At 44.3% G+C, this 14911-nt stretch overlaps 1 protein-coding gene across 1 annotated transcript in view; it reads left to right on the top strand.

The window, feature by feature from the left end:
• Nucleotides 1–14911, top strand: part of COL13A1 (collagen type XIII alpha 1 chain) — a 73415-nt gene that overhangs the window by 51551 nt on the left and 6953 nt on the right. Inside the window, exons 37-41 of the mRNA XM_054204938.1 lie at nucleotides 327–380; nucleotides 653–706; nucleotides 1505–1540; nucleotides 5964–6050; nucleotides 10303–10341. Coding sequence (XP_054060913.1) covers nucleotides 327–380; nucleotides 653–706; nucleotides 1505–1540; nucleotides 5964–6050; nucleotides 10303–10341 — 270 coding nt within the window. The remainder of the gene's footprint in view (nucleotides 1–326; nucleotides 381–652; nucleotides 707–1504; nucleotides 1541–5963; nucleotides 6051–10302; nucleotides 10342–14911) is intronic.

Here is a 14911-nt window from a genome sequence, read left to right as displayed (position 1 = left end):
GAGCGAAAAAATTCCCTCCTGTGGAACTGGTAGAAATGCCTGCTGTAACAATTGTCAAGAGAGAGCTTCAAAATTAAAAATAAGGCTCTGCAAAATGGTGCTGGTGTGATCCAATGTAGCAATTCCCATGTTTTTCAAATTGCCTATATCAACTACTTCAAATCCATCGCCACCAACACTGAAAGCTGTAGTGGTGCTAGATGCCTTCCACCACCAGACTGTCCTTCCCAGCCATGCTTTTTCCTAAAGGAGCAGCAGTGTCTCCTGGCTTTAATGAGGCCCTAGAATAAAAATGTCCTGATGAATTTTCCTTCCTACAAATACAGGGTACTCCAGGACCAATTGGTGTTTCGGGACCAGCAGGACCAAAAGGAGAAAGGGTGAGCTTGCTTCAGAACTGACCAATGCTCTGTGTAACTTCTTTGAAGATACCACAGCTCTCTGGGATAGAGAAGCTCTAGCTTGTTCTAGAGCTGGAACTGCTCTTTCCTTGGGCATATAGGGCCCTCAGCTTGGCCTCTTTGATTTTTGAGTATTTCATTCATGAGGTTTTTAGGTACTTTGAAACGGGTCCTTTACTTTTCTTCTATAGTAATGCTTGTTCATACTGAATAGGAATGTGACAAATTCTACTCTTTTTTCTCCATTTCAGGGCAGTAAAGGAGATCCTGGAGTTATAGGACCAATGGGACCAGCAGGGCTTCCTGTAAGTATGGGAGTACTAGGGATTCATTATCAGTGTCTGTTTCCTTGCTGTGGTTGATAGCTTAAAATGCTGCTGTAATACAGCATTTGCAGTTTCAGCTAGGTTGGGTGTTAAAGAACCAAAGCTTATGTACGCTACAGAGAGCAACAGAAAGCGCTCGGTAGCTTCAGAACAACAATTCAGAATGAGATGGATGAAGCTGAACAGAAACTGCTAATTCACCTCGATCCTCAAACTACCAAAAGAAGCTGCACAGGACTCCCAGGATAAGTATCTTAGTCCAAAATACTGCTTTTGAGCACATCTGCTCTGTTTATCTTTCCACAGCTTGGGTACCTGCCTTCCACCTGTCTGAGGGGGCTCTGTCTTGTCGTTGCAGTGACAAAAGCTGCCTTCAGTGAGGTTACTTCCATTGTTTGGGATTACTTTTTGCAAAACAGGGACAGTGGGGCAAAAACTCCAGTTTTATGGTATCATGGAGCTGCTTTGTTAACACAAAAAAGAAAGTTTGTTGCTTCTTTCAGGGACTGCATTCTCTAAACTAGTTTGGTTTTTGTCTGAAGAACTCTTAGAGGAGTAGTAGTGGTGTTACAGCCTGCATGGCCTAATGGAGGTGAAGAGGAGGTTGTCTGCTGGAAAAGTTGGGTTTTGGTGGTTTGTTTTTGTTTGGTTTTTTTTTACCGTAGAGCAATTGGTACAAATGGAAAAAACAAACTCCTGGGTACACATTCTTCTTTTTGAGAAGGAATACAATGGGGCCTACTTATTTTAAAATATCTTTGTGTTGCTGCATTTCAGGGTTTACAAGGTCTACCTGGTGACAAAGGCATCCGGGTAAGTTACCAGGCAAATTTCTTGTGTTGAGTTACTAACATCTTTACACAGTGATAGATCCTTTAACTCCTGAGCAACCTCAAGTAGCCAGCAGGCAATTCTGTCTGCTAGACCTTCATATAAGTAACTTTACAAACTTGTATTTTCTAAGGTGATACCTGTAGCTCGTATAATCACCTGGGACATTGTGGTACATCTGAAAGCTGCAGGAGGAATTTTCTAATGTGTTAATTGTTGCCATAGCTCTGTTGTCACTGAAGCACGGGACTTCACATGTAGTAGAGTTAGGCTAACGTCGCATGCTTTAGAAATCCCGCTTATCTGTTTACTGATGCATGTAGGGATTCCCATGAGAATTAACTGAGGTGGAGTCAGCAAATCTCATTACATGACTTTTAAATTCCCCCTGAAGCATGAAAAAGAAGGTTGCTCTCTAGCAAACAATCCTGCAGGGAATTTCAAAGACGGAAATTTGGAAAAGATAAATTAAATTCGCCTACCTTAAAGAATCAGACATGCAGTCTCCTCATGTCCTGAATGGACGTGATGGTGAAGAGCTGGGTCAAACCCAATAACGTGAATGGCTGCTTTTCTGTTGTACCACCTGTGTTATAGAAAGATAAACATGACTAAAAAGTGCATGTTGAGAAGGTCCTTGCATTTTCATCAGGTTTTCCACAACGTAAGGGATTTCTTGCCTGTTAAGGCTCTGAAACTTTTTGATAAAAACAGTTGAGAGCTATAGTTGAATCTAATTTGTATTTGAAATACAAATGACTTTTGAATTAAAAATCTTTTTAAGATTACAATTGTATAAATACGTCAAGCAGTTCAATATAGTACACGTGTGTGTGTCTTTCTGCGTGTACTCACACATACACCTTCTTTTCATAAGATTCTGGTATCGCCTAAGCTTATCTGAAAATGTAAAGTTTTACAGTGCATGTGCCCGTGTGGTGATTTCATTATATGAATTTGCTTTTGATACTTAGTGAGTGTTCTCTGTCTTTTATCTGCGATGTATTTCTGACCTTACTCTGCACAGAATGGGCAGTTTTGGAAAGCAGTAGCCAATTGGCATCTTAAACTAGGGGAGAAAGGTCCAAGTTTCATGGGAGCTCCAAAGTTCTCCCCTTTTTTAATCATTGCGTTTCTGGCTTTGCTTCTTCCTCTTCACTAAGATGCATTTTGTGTTGTTTGTGTGGCTTCTAAACAACAAAAAAAAATAACTTTAACAGACTTCCTAGACTTTTTCAGTTGGTTTTTAAACTGGGTGTTTTATTTAAAAGAAGGATCTTTCATTAGCCGTATATAGGATTTCTCTGAGCTCTCGCACAAAAGCACGTGAAAACTGGGAGAAACTGCACCTCCTTATAGAAGACCGGTTGGAAAGCTGGAGTGGGAAGTTTTGCTGGCCGCTTGAAGCATGCGTGCACTTTGCCTCACTGCAGCCAATATTGTGAAATGAAAAAGTGTGAGAAACTTGAGACCTGTAAATGGGCAAGTGCAATACCTTTGTACCAGGTGGGATCCTAGAAAATATCATTCCCACTGAGTCTTTGTACAGCGGTTTCCCCTCACTCCTGCCCCTCTTCAAAAATTGTGCACAGGTCACTACTACTTACAGGAGTTAAACAGCACAGTTTTGGTGAGTCCCTTTTATAAAGCTGTTTTGTCTGAACGCCTCCCTCCCGTTGAAGTCATTAGAGACATCTGACAAGTATCGTTTAGCAGAACAGGACACGATGCCCATTTCCCAGGATTTGCTTTGCAGCCCAGTATCCCCCTCTGAGTGCTAGGTCTCCCCTGCAGTGGGACACATGGCTTCTGTGGCAGAACCTCCTCAGAAGAACGGGACAGTCTCTCCCAGCTGCTGGCAAAACCATGGCAGCAGTTCAGCCAGGAGACTTCAAAATGAAAAAGAAAGCTGTGAAGTGAAAAAGAGGAGGCAACACTTCACTTCTGGCCTGTTCCACAAGGGGCTGGGATACAACACCCGCCGCTTTGGAAGTGGGAGGTGTGTTCATTTAAAATGCCCCTCTCTCTTAGACAGCAGCAGTACACATAGCGCTTTAATATGAAGTTTTTCAGCGTTAAGCACATTAAAAATGAGGATCCACTTCGTTAAGGTCCCAAACAGTTTGCCAAAATCCTCTCTTATTTTAGGCAGAGCTCCTGCTGCCCTTTGTTCGGTGTGGGAGTACAGCACAGCTGTGCCTGGGGACCGGCAGACACTATCGTGGCACTAGGTAGCAATGGGAACAGAGGGCCTTTCAAGTAACCCAGCTGAAAAAGTGTAAACCCTGAATTTGTGCTACCAAGCTGATATCCTCACTGTTATTTTAATGCCTGTGGTTTTTTTCTCGTGTGTATGTGCATCTTCCTCGCTCCTACAGGTCCACCTTTGTCCCCTTTATCCCTTCCTCCTCTTCCATCTTTCTTCCTGGTTCCTTCCTCTTTCCTCCAGAGCAACTCATGCCGCATTTTCCTGGATTATGCTCCCTGTTCCAGTGCTTGGTTCTGGGTGACTTCTCATCGCCTTTCCTCTCCCATCCATTTCTCTTGCCAGCTTTGGGTTTAACACTTTTTTTAAAAGGAGAAACAGCAACATGTGGTGTCTGATTTTTACCCCTTAATTCCTTTAACCACCCCCCCCCATAAGGACCCTAAATTCAATTCCCTGTGCTGCAGCCCATTCTGCTGCTTTATGCTTAGCAGCTTTGAGAATTTCCTCTGTTATACAGAAAGATTTGGTATACATGTAACTGTCAAATCCCCATGCCATACCTTGCCTTGGCTGACCTACAACAGATGGGAGGTACACTTCCTTGGTTGAGGGCATTTGATCATTCCCTCAGCCCCTCTTGCAGCTGGCTTTCATTGACCTAATGCTGTCCCTCCACAAGAGAGCAAGCCTCCTCTTTGGTTATGATTTTTTAATTTGTTTTCCTCCTGCCCTGGCTCTGGTGTAACTCAACCTAGAGCCTGTGGAGAAATTATAATATCAAACCATTGTAAGAATCGCACCTTCTTGGGATATGTCTGTATTGCACCAATCCCTGAAGGGGGCCTACAGGAAAGCTGGGGAGGGGCTGTCAGCAAGGGCACGTAGTGATAGGATGAGGGGCAATGGTTTAAACTAGAGCAGGGCAGGTTTAGATGAGACATTAGGAAGAAGTTCTTTACACTGAGGGTGGTGAGACACTGGCCCAGGTTGCCCAGAGAGGTGGTGGAGGCCCCATCCCTGGAGACACTCAAGGCCAGGCTGGATGAGGCTCTGAGCAACCTGATCTAGTTGAAGACGTCTCTGCTCACTGCAGGGGGGTTGATGACCTTTAAAGGGTCCCTTCCAACCCAACACATTCTATGATTCTAAATAAGAGGGCAAGGGACCAGTGGCTGCCCTGCTTGGGACTAGTCCCTGTCTAACAGGTTTTTCTGGGGGAGCACTACTCGGAGCATCCCAAAGGACAACCAGGCCGTGCAGACTGTCGGGCTGAGTATTTCCTTCATTCTCTGGCTCTTTTCTGTTCAGCAATGTTGACACACCCTAGTGCACAAACCACCGTAAGACTCAGGCAAGCACATTCATGCAAGTTAAAGCTTTGCTGTGCTGGGATATGGAAGTAATTTTACACATTGAAAAAAAAATAAAACAACCCCACAGCTTTTAAGGAAAAGCTATCAACCCGAGGTGGCAAACAGTGTTCATTAAATGGTTTAAGGGAATGCTTCTAAAAACACTTCTGTGAGTGATAATTTCTTTAAAAATGAGAATTGAGAGTGGTAAGAAAAGTACAATCAACAGAGGGCATCTGTGCCAGCAGTGCCTTCCTACTACAGCAGGAGAGCCTGCTCGGGGTCTGCTGCAGGTCTCGCCATCTGAGGCACCAGGCATCTACATGCTAGCCCAGAGCTCCTGTGGGAGAGGAGGGACCCTCCCAGGCAGCTGGAGATGGAGATGAGGTGTCCTGCTGCTGCCCAGGGGAGTGTTTTCCCATCCTGTGAGTCTAGGGTCAGCCGCTTCTCAGAAGGTGCCCCTCTCTCTGAATGTATACTGTACTGAATGTATAAGAAGACCGGAGAAGTGGTATAACGATGGTACTGGCGGCGGAGGAGGAGTGCTCCGCTGGCTGACCGTAGGCCTGTCCATAAAGTTCAGAGGCACTTGTATTCCCTTTAATCCCTTGCAGTCTATCAGTGTGGGATTTTAGCAATGGCCAATGCGTTTATGCAGCTAAGTCATGGTTAGTAGCTCCATACGTTGTTTTTCACTTAACATCTCAAAGGGAGATTTCTCTTCTTTCAAAATGTTTCCTAAATGTTTATCCTTTTTTAAACTATCGCTGACATTTGTTTGAAATGGATGATCCTAAAGCTTTTGTGTATTCTTTTTTTTCTTGGACTAAACTATTATTTACAGGGGGAGAGGGGCAAGAAAGGCTCTAGAGGGTCTAAAGGGGATAAGGGAGACCAAGGAGCGCCTGGATTAGATGCACCCTGTCCGTTGGTATGTTCTGTTTCATCAAATGTATTGTTTTAAGATTTGTTGATGGGGAAGAAAGAAGGAAATCATAACATAAACAATGGTCTTGCAAAAGTACAACACTTAAATAAGGCCCAGCCTGGTTCCCACCGCATTCTATGGCAAAGCTGCTTTCTTCAGTGGGGAACCACTGATCCTTTGAGCAATCGGGCTGTTGAGTGACCATGGTTATATTCCTTCCTCTTCTGGAGCTCACAAAGGTTTGGGGTACATGGGGGTGTCCCATGTGCTGGGGGCCCAGGGCTTTCTCCTTTGCAGATAGAGCCCTGTGTCTCCTTTGCTGCTAGTTATGGCTCCTCTCCGGAGATGTTTAATGTCATGGTGTCTATGTAATGGCAGAACGTGAATGCTGTTTTTCTTGCCTTGGAATAACGGCCAGCTGATGTGATCGCCTGAGAGCGACACAGGGCACTTGAGCTGCATTACCCAGAGGGAAAACAAATCTCAGTTATTTTAAATGGGATATGCTTCTGTCGAAACATATTGTCTATAAATCTATATGAATAAATATAGGAATATGTACACATTTTTATTTAAACTCATATGCTGCAGCAAACACTGCCAAAAATCTGTAGCATTGCTATGAATCCCAGGAGTACTTGTGAATCATGCATCTATAAATCTAGCTGCTGGGTTTCCTAGTGAGGATAGGAAGAATGGATGATTTCATAATGGAGGAAACACCATTCTCATGCTCTCAGATTTAACTCAGAGAAGTATCTCTTGACTCATAGATTACAGAAAATCAGAAAGGAGACCGCTACTACTGATTATGCGGACAAAACTAAAACTGAAACAATGGGCCATCTGTACTCTGGGTATGCAGCAGAGTGCCCTGGGACAGTCCCAGAGGGGCACTCAGCCTCTCCTCCCGTGACATGGAGGTAACTGGCATTAACTGAAATAACGATAGTGGTTGATTTCATAAACAGGGTCTTCGAGGTTTTAAAGGCGAGAAGGGTGAGCCGGGGTTACCTGGGCTGGACGGCCTGGATGCCCCATGCCCATTGGTATGGCGTACCTTCCCTTTCCTGCATGCTCGTTTGCTTTTTGTATCTTGGTTGTTATTTTCCAATACCTCTGAAATAGCTGCATGCCCCAGAAACACCTGGCAATTCCTTCCTTACCTATCCCCATCCTACCTTCCTTGCGCTGCTGTTGTCAGAAACAGGCCCTTCCCTTCATGCTGTGATTCACAGCCGCTGTCAGCATTACTTTGTGGCATGAGGGAAAATGTAGCGGGAATGCAAATTTATTTACAACTGCTTTGATTCTTCCTTTGCCTTCACTTTGACAACATTCAGTAGATTAACACGTGAAGACCTGCCTCTGCACGGGCTTGGCTTTCTAGCAAGGAGCTGCAATGCTCATTAACTCTGTTTTTTAGTGCTTGCATGCGGCTAGCACAGCCTGACACTGCTTAGTATTACTTCAGTCACCCTATACACTAAGACGACTGAAAAAAATGGTTATCCTGTTAGCAAGCCCATGTGAAACATATTAACTGGACACTTACCTCCCTCAGTTCCTGCTAGGTAATTCCAATTTGTGACTCTCCCCAGAAGTCCCAACGATACCCATAGCATCCAAGAAACTTGAATTTGCAATTGCCTGTTTCCCAATATCCATCTTATTCAAGTACTAAAGGACGATTATTGCATTCGTGCCTCATCTAACCCAACTATTGTAAGACAAAGGTATTCAGGAACACTTAAACTCAACTGATTTCTAAACATTCCATTAAACATCACTGATCTATTAATTTAATCTCAGATTTTCCAGAGATGCAGCACGTGGGTGAGGTTTTTGCTCCCTACAGCAGTCTCAACAACTCCATAATACGTTGAAACCTGTACTCCCCTACCCTTCCAGCCCCGATTTGGCATAACTAGGTTTGCTTGAGGATGGGCATTCCAAGCTTTATGCTCACTTAAAGATAATTGATGCCATTTACAAGGGATGGGATATAAGTTAGTTCAACTAGCTGGAAAAACGTGTCCCAAAGAAAAAAAGCCACATTTAGTTTGGAAGGTTTTCTTAGTTTCCTGAGGAAACTAGCCCTGAAATTGCCATTAAAAGCCCTCGTTATTTGACTTTTATGAAGAGCTAACATTAGCCTTCCTTCGAGCCTTCCCTCCTTTGGGCGCCATTGTCTCTTTGGAGCAGTGACTATAACGGTGACTACTTGCAAAGTCTCAGTTGCTGCTCTGTAAATTCTGGGTAACAGAAAGAAATTCTGTCAGTCCCACAGGTGAAATACTACCTGTCTAGAACAGTCCACAAAGGAGAAAAACCACTGATCTACGTGTTTCGCCTCCCACTGATAATAGCCAGGTTTCTATGGAATAAGTTTTGCCTGAATAAGGCACCTAATTTCACAGGTGCACGGATTCTACCACTGCCCTGGTAGACTACCTTCCTTTTTATGCCTCTGCTCTCAGTTAGGATTCACCCCGCATGGCCGTGTTAGAACATACACTTCTTTTCATACCTATTTTTGTTAAGGGAAACTTGCCAGAAAATCTGTTGAAATACAGATGCCATTATTTTTTTAATATATGGCGTTCTGGCATGCAAGCTAGCTTGGGAATGTGGATGAGCATGTTTTTTGGTGCAGCTAGGTTAAAAGCTTAGCATCCAGCTGACACATCCATGTGTGTAACTTACGGAGGCCGCAAACTAATGCTTTACAAATCTGAGATATGTGGAAGGAGATACTTGGTACTAATAAGCATGTTGCATTTCCGTTCTCAGCAAATTCGCCTGCAACAAATACTTCCTTGTGACCCTGGTCTTCCTTTGATCCCTAAGCTATAACTCCCTGGCCTCCCATTCCTTCATACACCTAACTTCCCACCTCCTCCTGCAACGCACTACACCAGTCATTCCTACCACCACCCATGTACCAATGGGAATGCCACAATTCAGCCAGTAATTAACCCGTAGCTCAGTATTTCCACACAGTGGAGGGGAGGGGGAGGAAATATCACAAGGAGACCACAGTCTAAAAAATGCATTTGAAAAGCAATATGGTTGTAGCAACATTCACTTCATCAGTCCCTTGAAAGTAGTTTATTTTTCAATGAACTGCTGTGCATTTGCTTTTCTGTTCGGGTTTTTTTTTCTTTCCCCTTCTCAAATGGGATGACATGCACTGCAGATTTCTCATGCAGTACTTGAAGAAGTGAGAACTGAGTCATTTGAATGAAGAAATGTGCCTGCCTCGTGCGTTGTCCAATTTCACTCCCTGCTCTTGAGTTTCCCGGGTAATAGCAATAGCCCACGAATCTGACGTGCACACACAGTGGAAATATGTGACTTCTCATGTCCGAGGTGTATCTCCTTACATCTGACTTTATCTCCTGCTTGAGAGCACCTTATCATTGACATAATTTCCTGTTTTCTCATATCAAATAGGTCTGCATGGAGATGAAATTAATCGTAGTAATTCACAAAAGCGTTTCCCAACCATATAGGCTCAGCCCTTAGAGTATCCAACCTTCTTCAACATTAAAAAAAAAAAAAAAAAAATCACACACCCATCTTGGGATGTGTAGCCCAAGACTTCAGAGTGTCAGCTGCGACATCCTCAACCAGCACAGAGGCTGCCCAGCTTCTTACCTTCTTAATGTCCCTGGAGCAGAATCTTCTCAGAGGCAAGAGGGGACAGCTGGGCAATCTCTCGTGTGATAAAGCAAACCCTTTAACAAACAAACAGGGCAGAAAGGAACTGTAGGGTTTTTTTCCAGTCCCTCCTTCAGACCAATGTTAGTGCTGCCTCTGTGGTTTGCTTATAACCTCAGTGTTATACAGTCAAGCCCGAAGACCTAGACCATCCATCTTCTGCTTTCCACTGCCAACCTCCTGCGGCATTTTTCTGGCCGAGTGGTACCTCCTATGTTCCCTCCTTCCTTCATGGAAGCCTGGTTAAACACCTTCCTCAGCGAAGAATGAGAACAAGCCTACAGACCTCGTGTACATAAGTTCTTTGCGTAGCCCGCAGGCAATCCCCTGTTCAGCCCCAGCCCTTGCTGCAGGTTGTGTCAGCCAGAAGCCTGGGTCACTCCAAAGGGGTGGGGAATATCTTTCAGTCTATTCCTCCAGCCCTGGTTCAGACTGTTTGTTGCAGCTGTAATAGTTAACCTGCGCCTTCTTTGCTCGTTCTCTGCAATATTTTCTGTGTCCTAAACTGATATTTCATCTGTCTCTTTTGCAGGGGGAAGACGGCCTTCCAGTTCAAGGCTGCTGGAATAAGGTAAAATAATCCTGGAAATGCTGTGACTGTGCTGAGCTGGCAGTGCTATGGGTCCTGCTAATGTTTTTCAATGAGACTGGCTAAGAGCAAGAGAGGTGTGGAGGCACGCGTGGGATTTCCTGAGCCTGAAAAGCAGCAAGCAAAACTCTCCCTTGTTTGTATATTGCTGGTTAGTTTTATAGGCTAAAAGGGAGATAATTGTATTTTGTGGCCTTTGAGCTGCCTGGCCTTGAAGTGCTCTAATACTTGCGCAAAAACTTACATTTCCACCCAGTCAACGCTGTTAGGAGGCTGGCAGCTGGCGTACCCCAGGTAACCATGGGAGGCGGGGCAGAGCGAACGAGCAGCGGCTCGGTGCCCCTGCATGCCCCGATGGGCTCTCGGCGCCAGAGCCCCCAGTGCCCCCACTGAGGGGTGGTCTGGCAGCTGGGCTGCAGCGCTGGACTTGGGGAAGACCCTGTACGAGGGAACGGGCTTGTTAGCTCGATTCTGGGCTAGCACTGAAAGCGGGGTGTTAAGTACCTGTCGTCCCCCCGCCACCTCTCCCTTTGGTTCTGATAGTTCAGCTGCCTCAGGAGTCCCCTTTGGAGGTTCCCATTGGTGCCTCTGCCACTCCTCGGGGTCTAGCCCACCTTCAGTACCCGCGTGTGCCTTAATGCCAAGTACTCAAGCTACAATGATGGGAAGAAAGTGGAGGCAGAGAGTCAGCCCGGATCCAACCTCTCATCCTCGCTGCCCAGAGAAGTGAAAAGGATCTCTGCTGAGATCCAGCACCACTTCTTTTCCTCCTGGAGACCCTAGAGCCAGCTTCCCTAACACCATCCCACTGTCCTTCCATCCCATGAAATGGTCCTTCCCCCCCCTGCTGAGCTGTCACTAACAATTGTTAGTGAATTGTCACTAACACTTGTTTATGTTTTCTTTTGCAGTGATGATTCTAACCCTGGACTGGCCTGTGTGTGTTACTGTACATAGAATATTTATTTTTATACAGTGTTCTTTTCTGAAATGCCAAAAGTTATGCATTTTTACAAATTATCAAAAAGCTGCATATTTTTTGTACAGAAAATACTAGGTCTCCCTTCTTCCCCATTTGTCAGTTCTCTGTATAATTCTATGTCTGCATTACGCTTGTTTTGTCATGGAGTACAGCTGTAATATTTACATGATATTTGTGCACACATGATAAATATAGGAACTTAATAAATTATTGCATTAAAAATGCCCAAAGGAACTGCCTTGTAAAGATTTAAAGGTAATTTTAATTTTTCAAGCTGGCATCATTCAAGACTATTTCAAAATATTATGTATTTTTTATTAAAGTGAAATATTAACAAATTTGTGGTGACTAAATTAAGGTACTGCTGGGGGAAAAAAAAAAAAAATCACAGTAGCCACTGCACGCTAGGAACTTAGAGATTCCGTGATTAATAATTATCAAACAAGGTCTGTTTCTTGATCAGATTCAGGCAGCCAAGTGCAGCCTCCGCCAGCTCCTCTAGAGGCCCCTCCTTGGCTATGCAGGAAGGGTAAAACCTTCCCCAAGAGCACGAACAAAGAGAATTTCTTAGCCTTTTGCCTCTGGCTAAAATAGAGCAGCTCCCATGAGCTGGAAATAATAACAAATAAAAATAAAATAGAGCATCTCCCATGAGCTGGAACAACCCTCCTGACAACAAGCCCCGGTCAGCAAGAAATTCTAGCATCTTTCTAAATATAGACCTGCAAGTAGCTTAATTAAAGCCTCATTTAAAATTAAGCATATGGCTGAATACCTCGATGATACCTTAATGAATGTTTATTAGATAAATCAATCCATATGGCTTTTTAAATGTTAAACAAAGGTCGCATGCAAATTTGGGGAGTGTGTGATTATAATTTGCATACGTACACCGCAGTTATCCTTCTTGACCTACCTTTGTTAATGTCTCAAGTCTAAACTACACTATCAGACTAAAGCGAACATCACAATATGCTATTCTTCGGAAAGGAGTGGAAGTCTAAATCTATTCTCTGAAACATGACCCCTTTCCTTGGTCCTTCATGTAAGGGGGGAAGACAGTTTGCAACCCAGAAGTTTCAGGGGGGCAGAGAGAAGCTAGCAGTGTGTAGAAATCCCAACAGAGAAACACAAGCAGTAATTCATTAGTTAGACGGGTCCGCTGAAGTCCAGCTCTCCGCGCAGTGCTGCCACCACAAAAAGGAGTTCAGCGCCCTCTCCCACAGCATCGCTGTGTAGCTTTTACCACCAGGTTCCTGTGGTGCCGTACGTATGGATCCATAGGCTGTGTTCACAACAGCTTCTCCTGGCTACAGCTCTGCCAGCTGAAGCAGTCACCACTGCCTCCCATATTTAACCCCTATGCTCAAGTATTCATCTGTTTACAAACTATTAATTAATTATTTTTTCCAGCTGATTTCCATACAGCCTTTTAGCACCATCAGAGTAAAAGAACAGAGTAAGAGATATGCTTCTCTTGTATGCAGAGGAGAAGGCCTGCCAGGGACTGCCCGAGGAACCCAGCCCAGTCCCTGACTGTTCCAATCCATTTGTCACCTCACACTTTCAGAAATGTATTGAACTTCATCTAAAAAACAGTGAGGTTTCTGCCACCCTGTGTCCCTTACCTCCCCATCCTGCAGGCTGTTCCCGACTGAGATTGCTCTCGTGGTTAGGGAACTCCTTGCAACTTTCAACCTAAACTAATTCACAATACTTAAACCATCTCTTCTCATGCCAACGTTGTCCTTTGGATGAAACTTTTCCATGCAGGATATTTTTATGGAGCTGAATTAGCACAGAAAGAAAATGAACTGCAGAGCAGCAAGGGATTCCTGTGTGGTTTCTCATTAGTGTAAGACCCAGCTCCCTGTTACAAGGCTTTGCAGCTGTGAAGCTTAGCTAATTGGAACAGCACTTATTTAAACGAATGCCATAAACCTCTGGTGTTTTAATTATACACCTGTTAAACACAAAACAGTTACTAAAGACCCAACCAGGAATGCTGATGGCAGCTATGGTTTTGGAAGGCTATAGTAGGGGCAGGAGTGAATTCCTACTCTGGTCTTGTAGTGTTCAGCCCACAAGGTAGGTAGTTTGAATGCTTCGGTCCCTTCTCAAAATGCTGGCTATATTTAATCCCCCAAAATTTATAGATCCCTGAAAGAACCTGCCAATGCCTTCCGTTCCCTTTGGTGTCTGTGGTGTATTTTTGTCTTGTAACTGCTACTTGTGATTGCGCTGCATGGGATTGTCTTTGCTTGGGTTTGTCTTATCCAAAAGCAAACAAAGCATACATCTGTTATGTTGTCTTAACACAGCTACTGAAAGGTAAAGGAGTCTCCAGATGATACTGTATCTGCTTTATTTCTTGGGCTGTTTTTCAACTGATATGTTGGTGAGGGAGAAAGCTTTTGTCTGGGGCAGAGGAGACCTTGCAATGCAATTGCCAGACCTCCTGAAAGTACCTGCCTTGTGTCGGCAAAGAGGCAGGGGAGGAGGAAGAGTCTGAGGAAAAGAGGTTTGGTTTTTCTTTACTTCAGCTTTGCCCCAGCACAATTCCTCTGTTATCAGTGGAGGTGCTCCTGACTTACACCAGTGCCAACCACAAGAGGCTTTGGTGCCACAACTTCTGTAGGACTCATCTGCTTTCTGTCAGCAAAACACAGGCACACACAGAGTGTCAACGTATGCTCTTATCCTTGCTACCTTTTTCTTCCTTGTCTCAGCCTGTTCTGATCATAGCATTGGTTTGGCTTCAAATTAGCTGCTGGACTCTAAAGGTGCTCATTGGGGCAGCAGAATTTATGACCTTCAGAGGCTTGTTTAATGCTTCCTTTTGGATTCCCTTAAAACACTGAACTTAATTCAGCGAAAAGCATTTTAAAGCCTTTCTGAGAATGACATTTTGTAGGAAAAGTCTGCTGACTTGAAAACTTGTTTAATTTCTACTGTCATTTGCAAACCAGCAGCTCCTTTTGCATCGTGGCAAAAGGGATTGTTAGACTTCAGCTGTGAAGAAAACACAGCTCCTGCCTAATTCTGAAGAGCACCACGGTAGCTAATTCCCAGAGTTTTCTCCAGGGAGCAGGAGCACACCTAAATGCTTTTGTGAGCTCAGCCTGTGACACTAAAGGCTGACAGTTGGGTGCCTAGTGTGTGGGGGTGTTTTGGCAAACCCACAGTGCCTCTGTTGGGCTTTGAGTCACGAGTGTTTCACGCAGCTGACTACCATGAGAACACCGCACGTCACACAGCATACACAGACAGAAAGGACCTGAGATTATTTGCAGCAGTCGTACTAAAGTATAGAAGATGACAAACAACTGATCTAGTAGTGGGCAAAAGGTACGTGTAAGATAACCACTCACCTATCATAAAGGTAGGAAAATGGTGAGAAACATTCCCCGTGGTTGCTGCAGACTACAGCCTGGGTTTTTTTAACTGAAGTAGATCGGTAACCCTTTCAGATTGCTGTTCCTACAGCCCCTCCCGTTGACACAATCCTATCAGCCGCTGGGGATAAACCAGAGTTTGCCAATCAGTGGAATTTTACTGATGAGCTGTTCT

The sequence above is a fragment of the Rissa tridactyla genome, chromosome 6 (genome assembly GCF_028500815.1).
Source record: "Rissa tridactyla isolate bRisTri1 chromosome 6, bRisTri1.patW.cur.20221130, whole genome shotgun sequence".
NCBI classification, from domain to species: Eukaryota; Metazoa; Chordata; class Aves; order Charadriiformes; family Laridae; genus Rissa; species Rissa tridactyla.
This window is presented reverse-complemented; position numbering and strand designations above follow the sequence as displayed.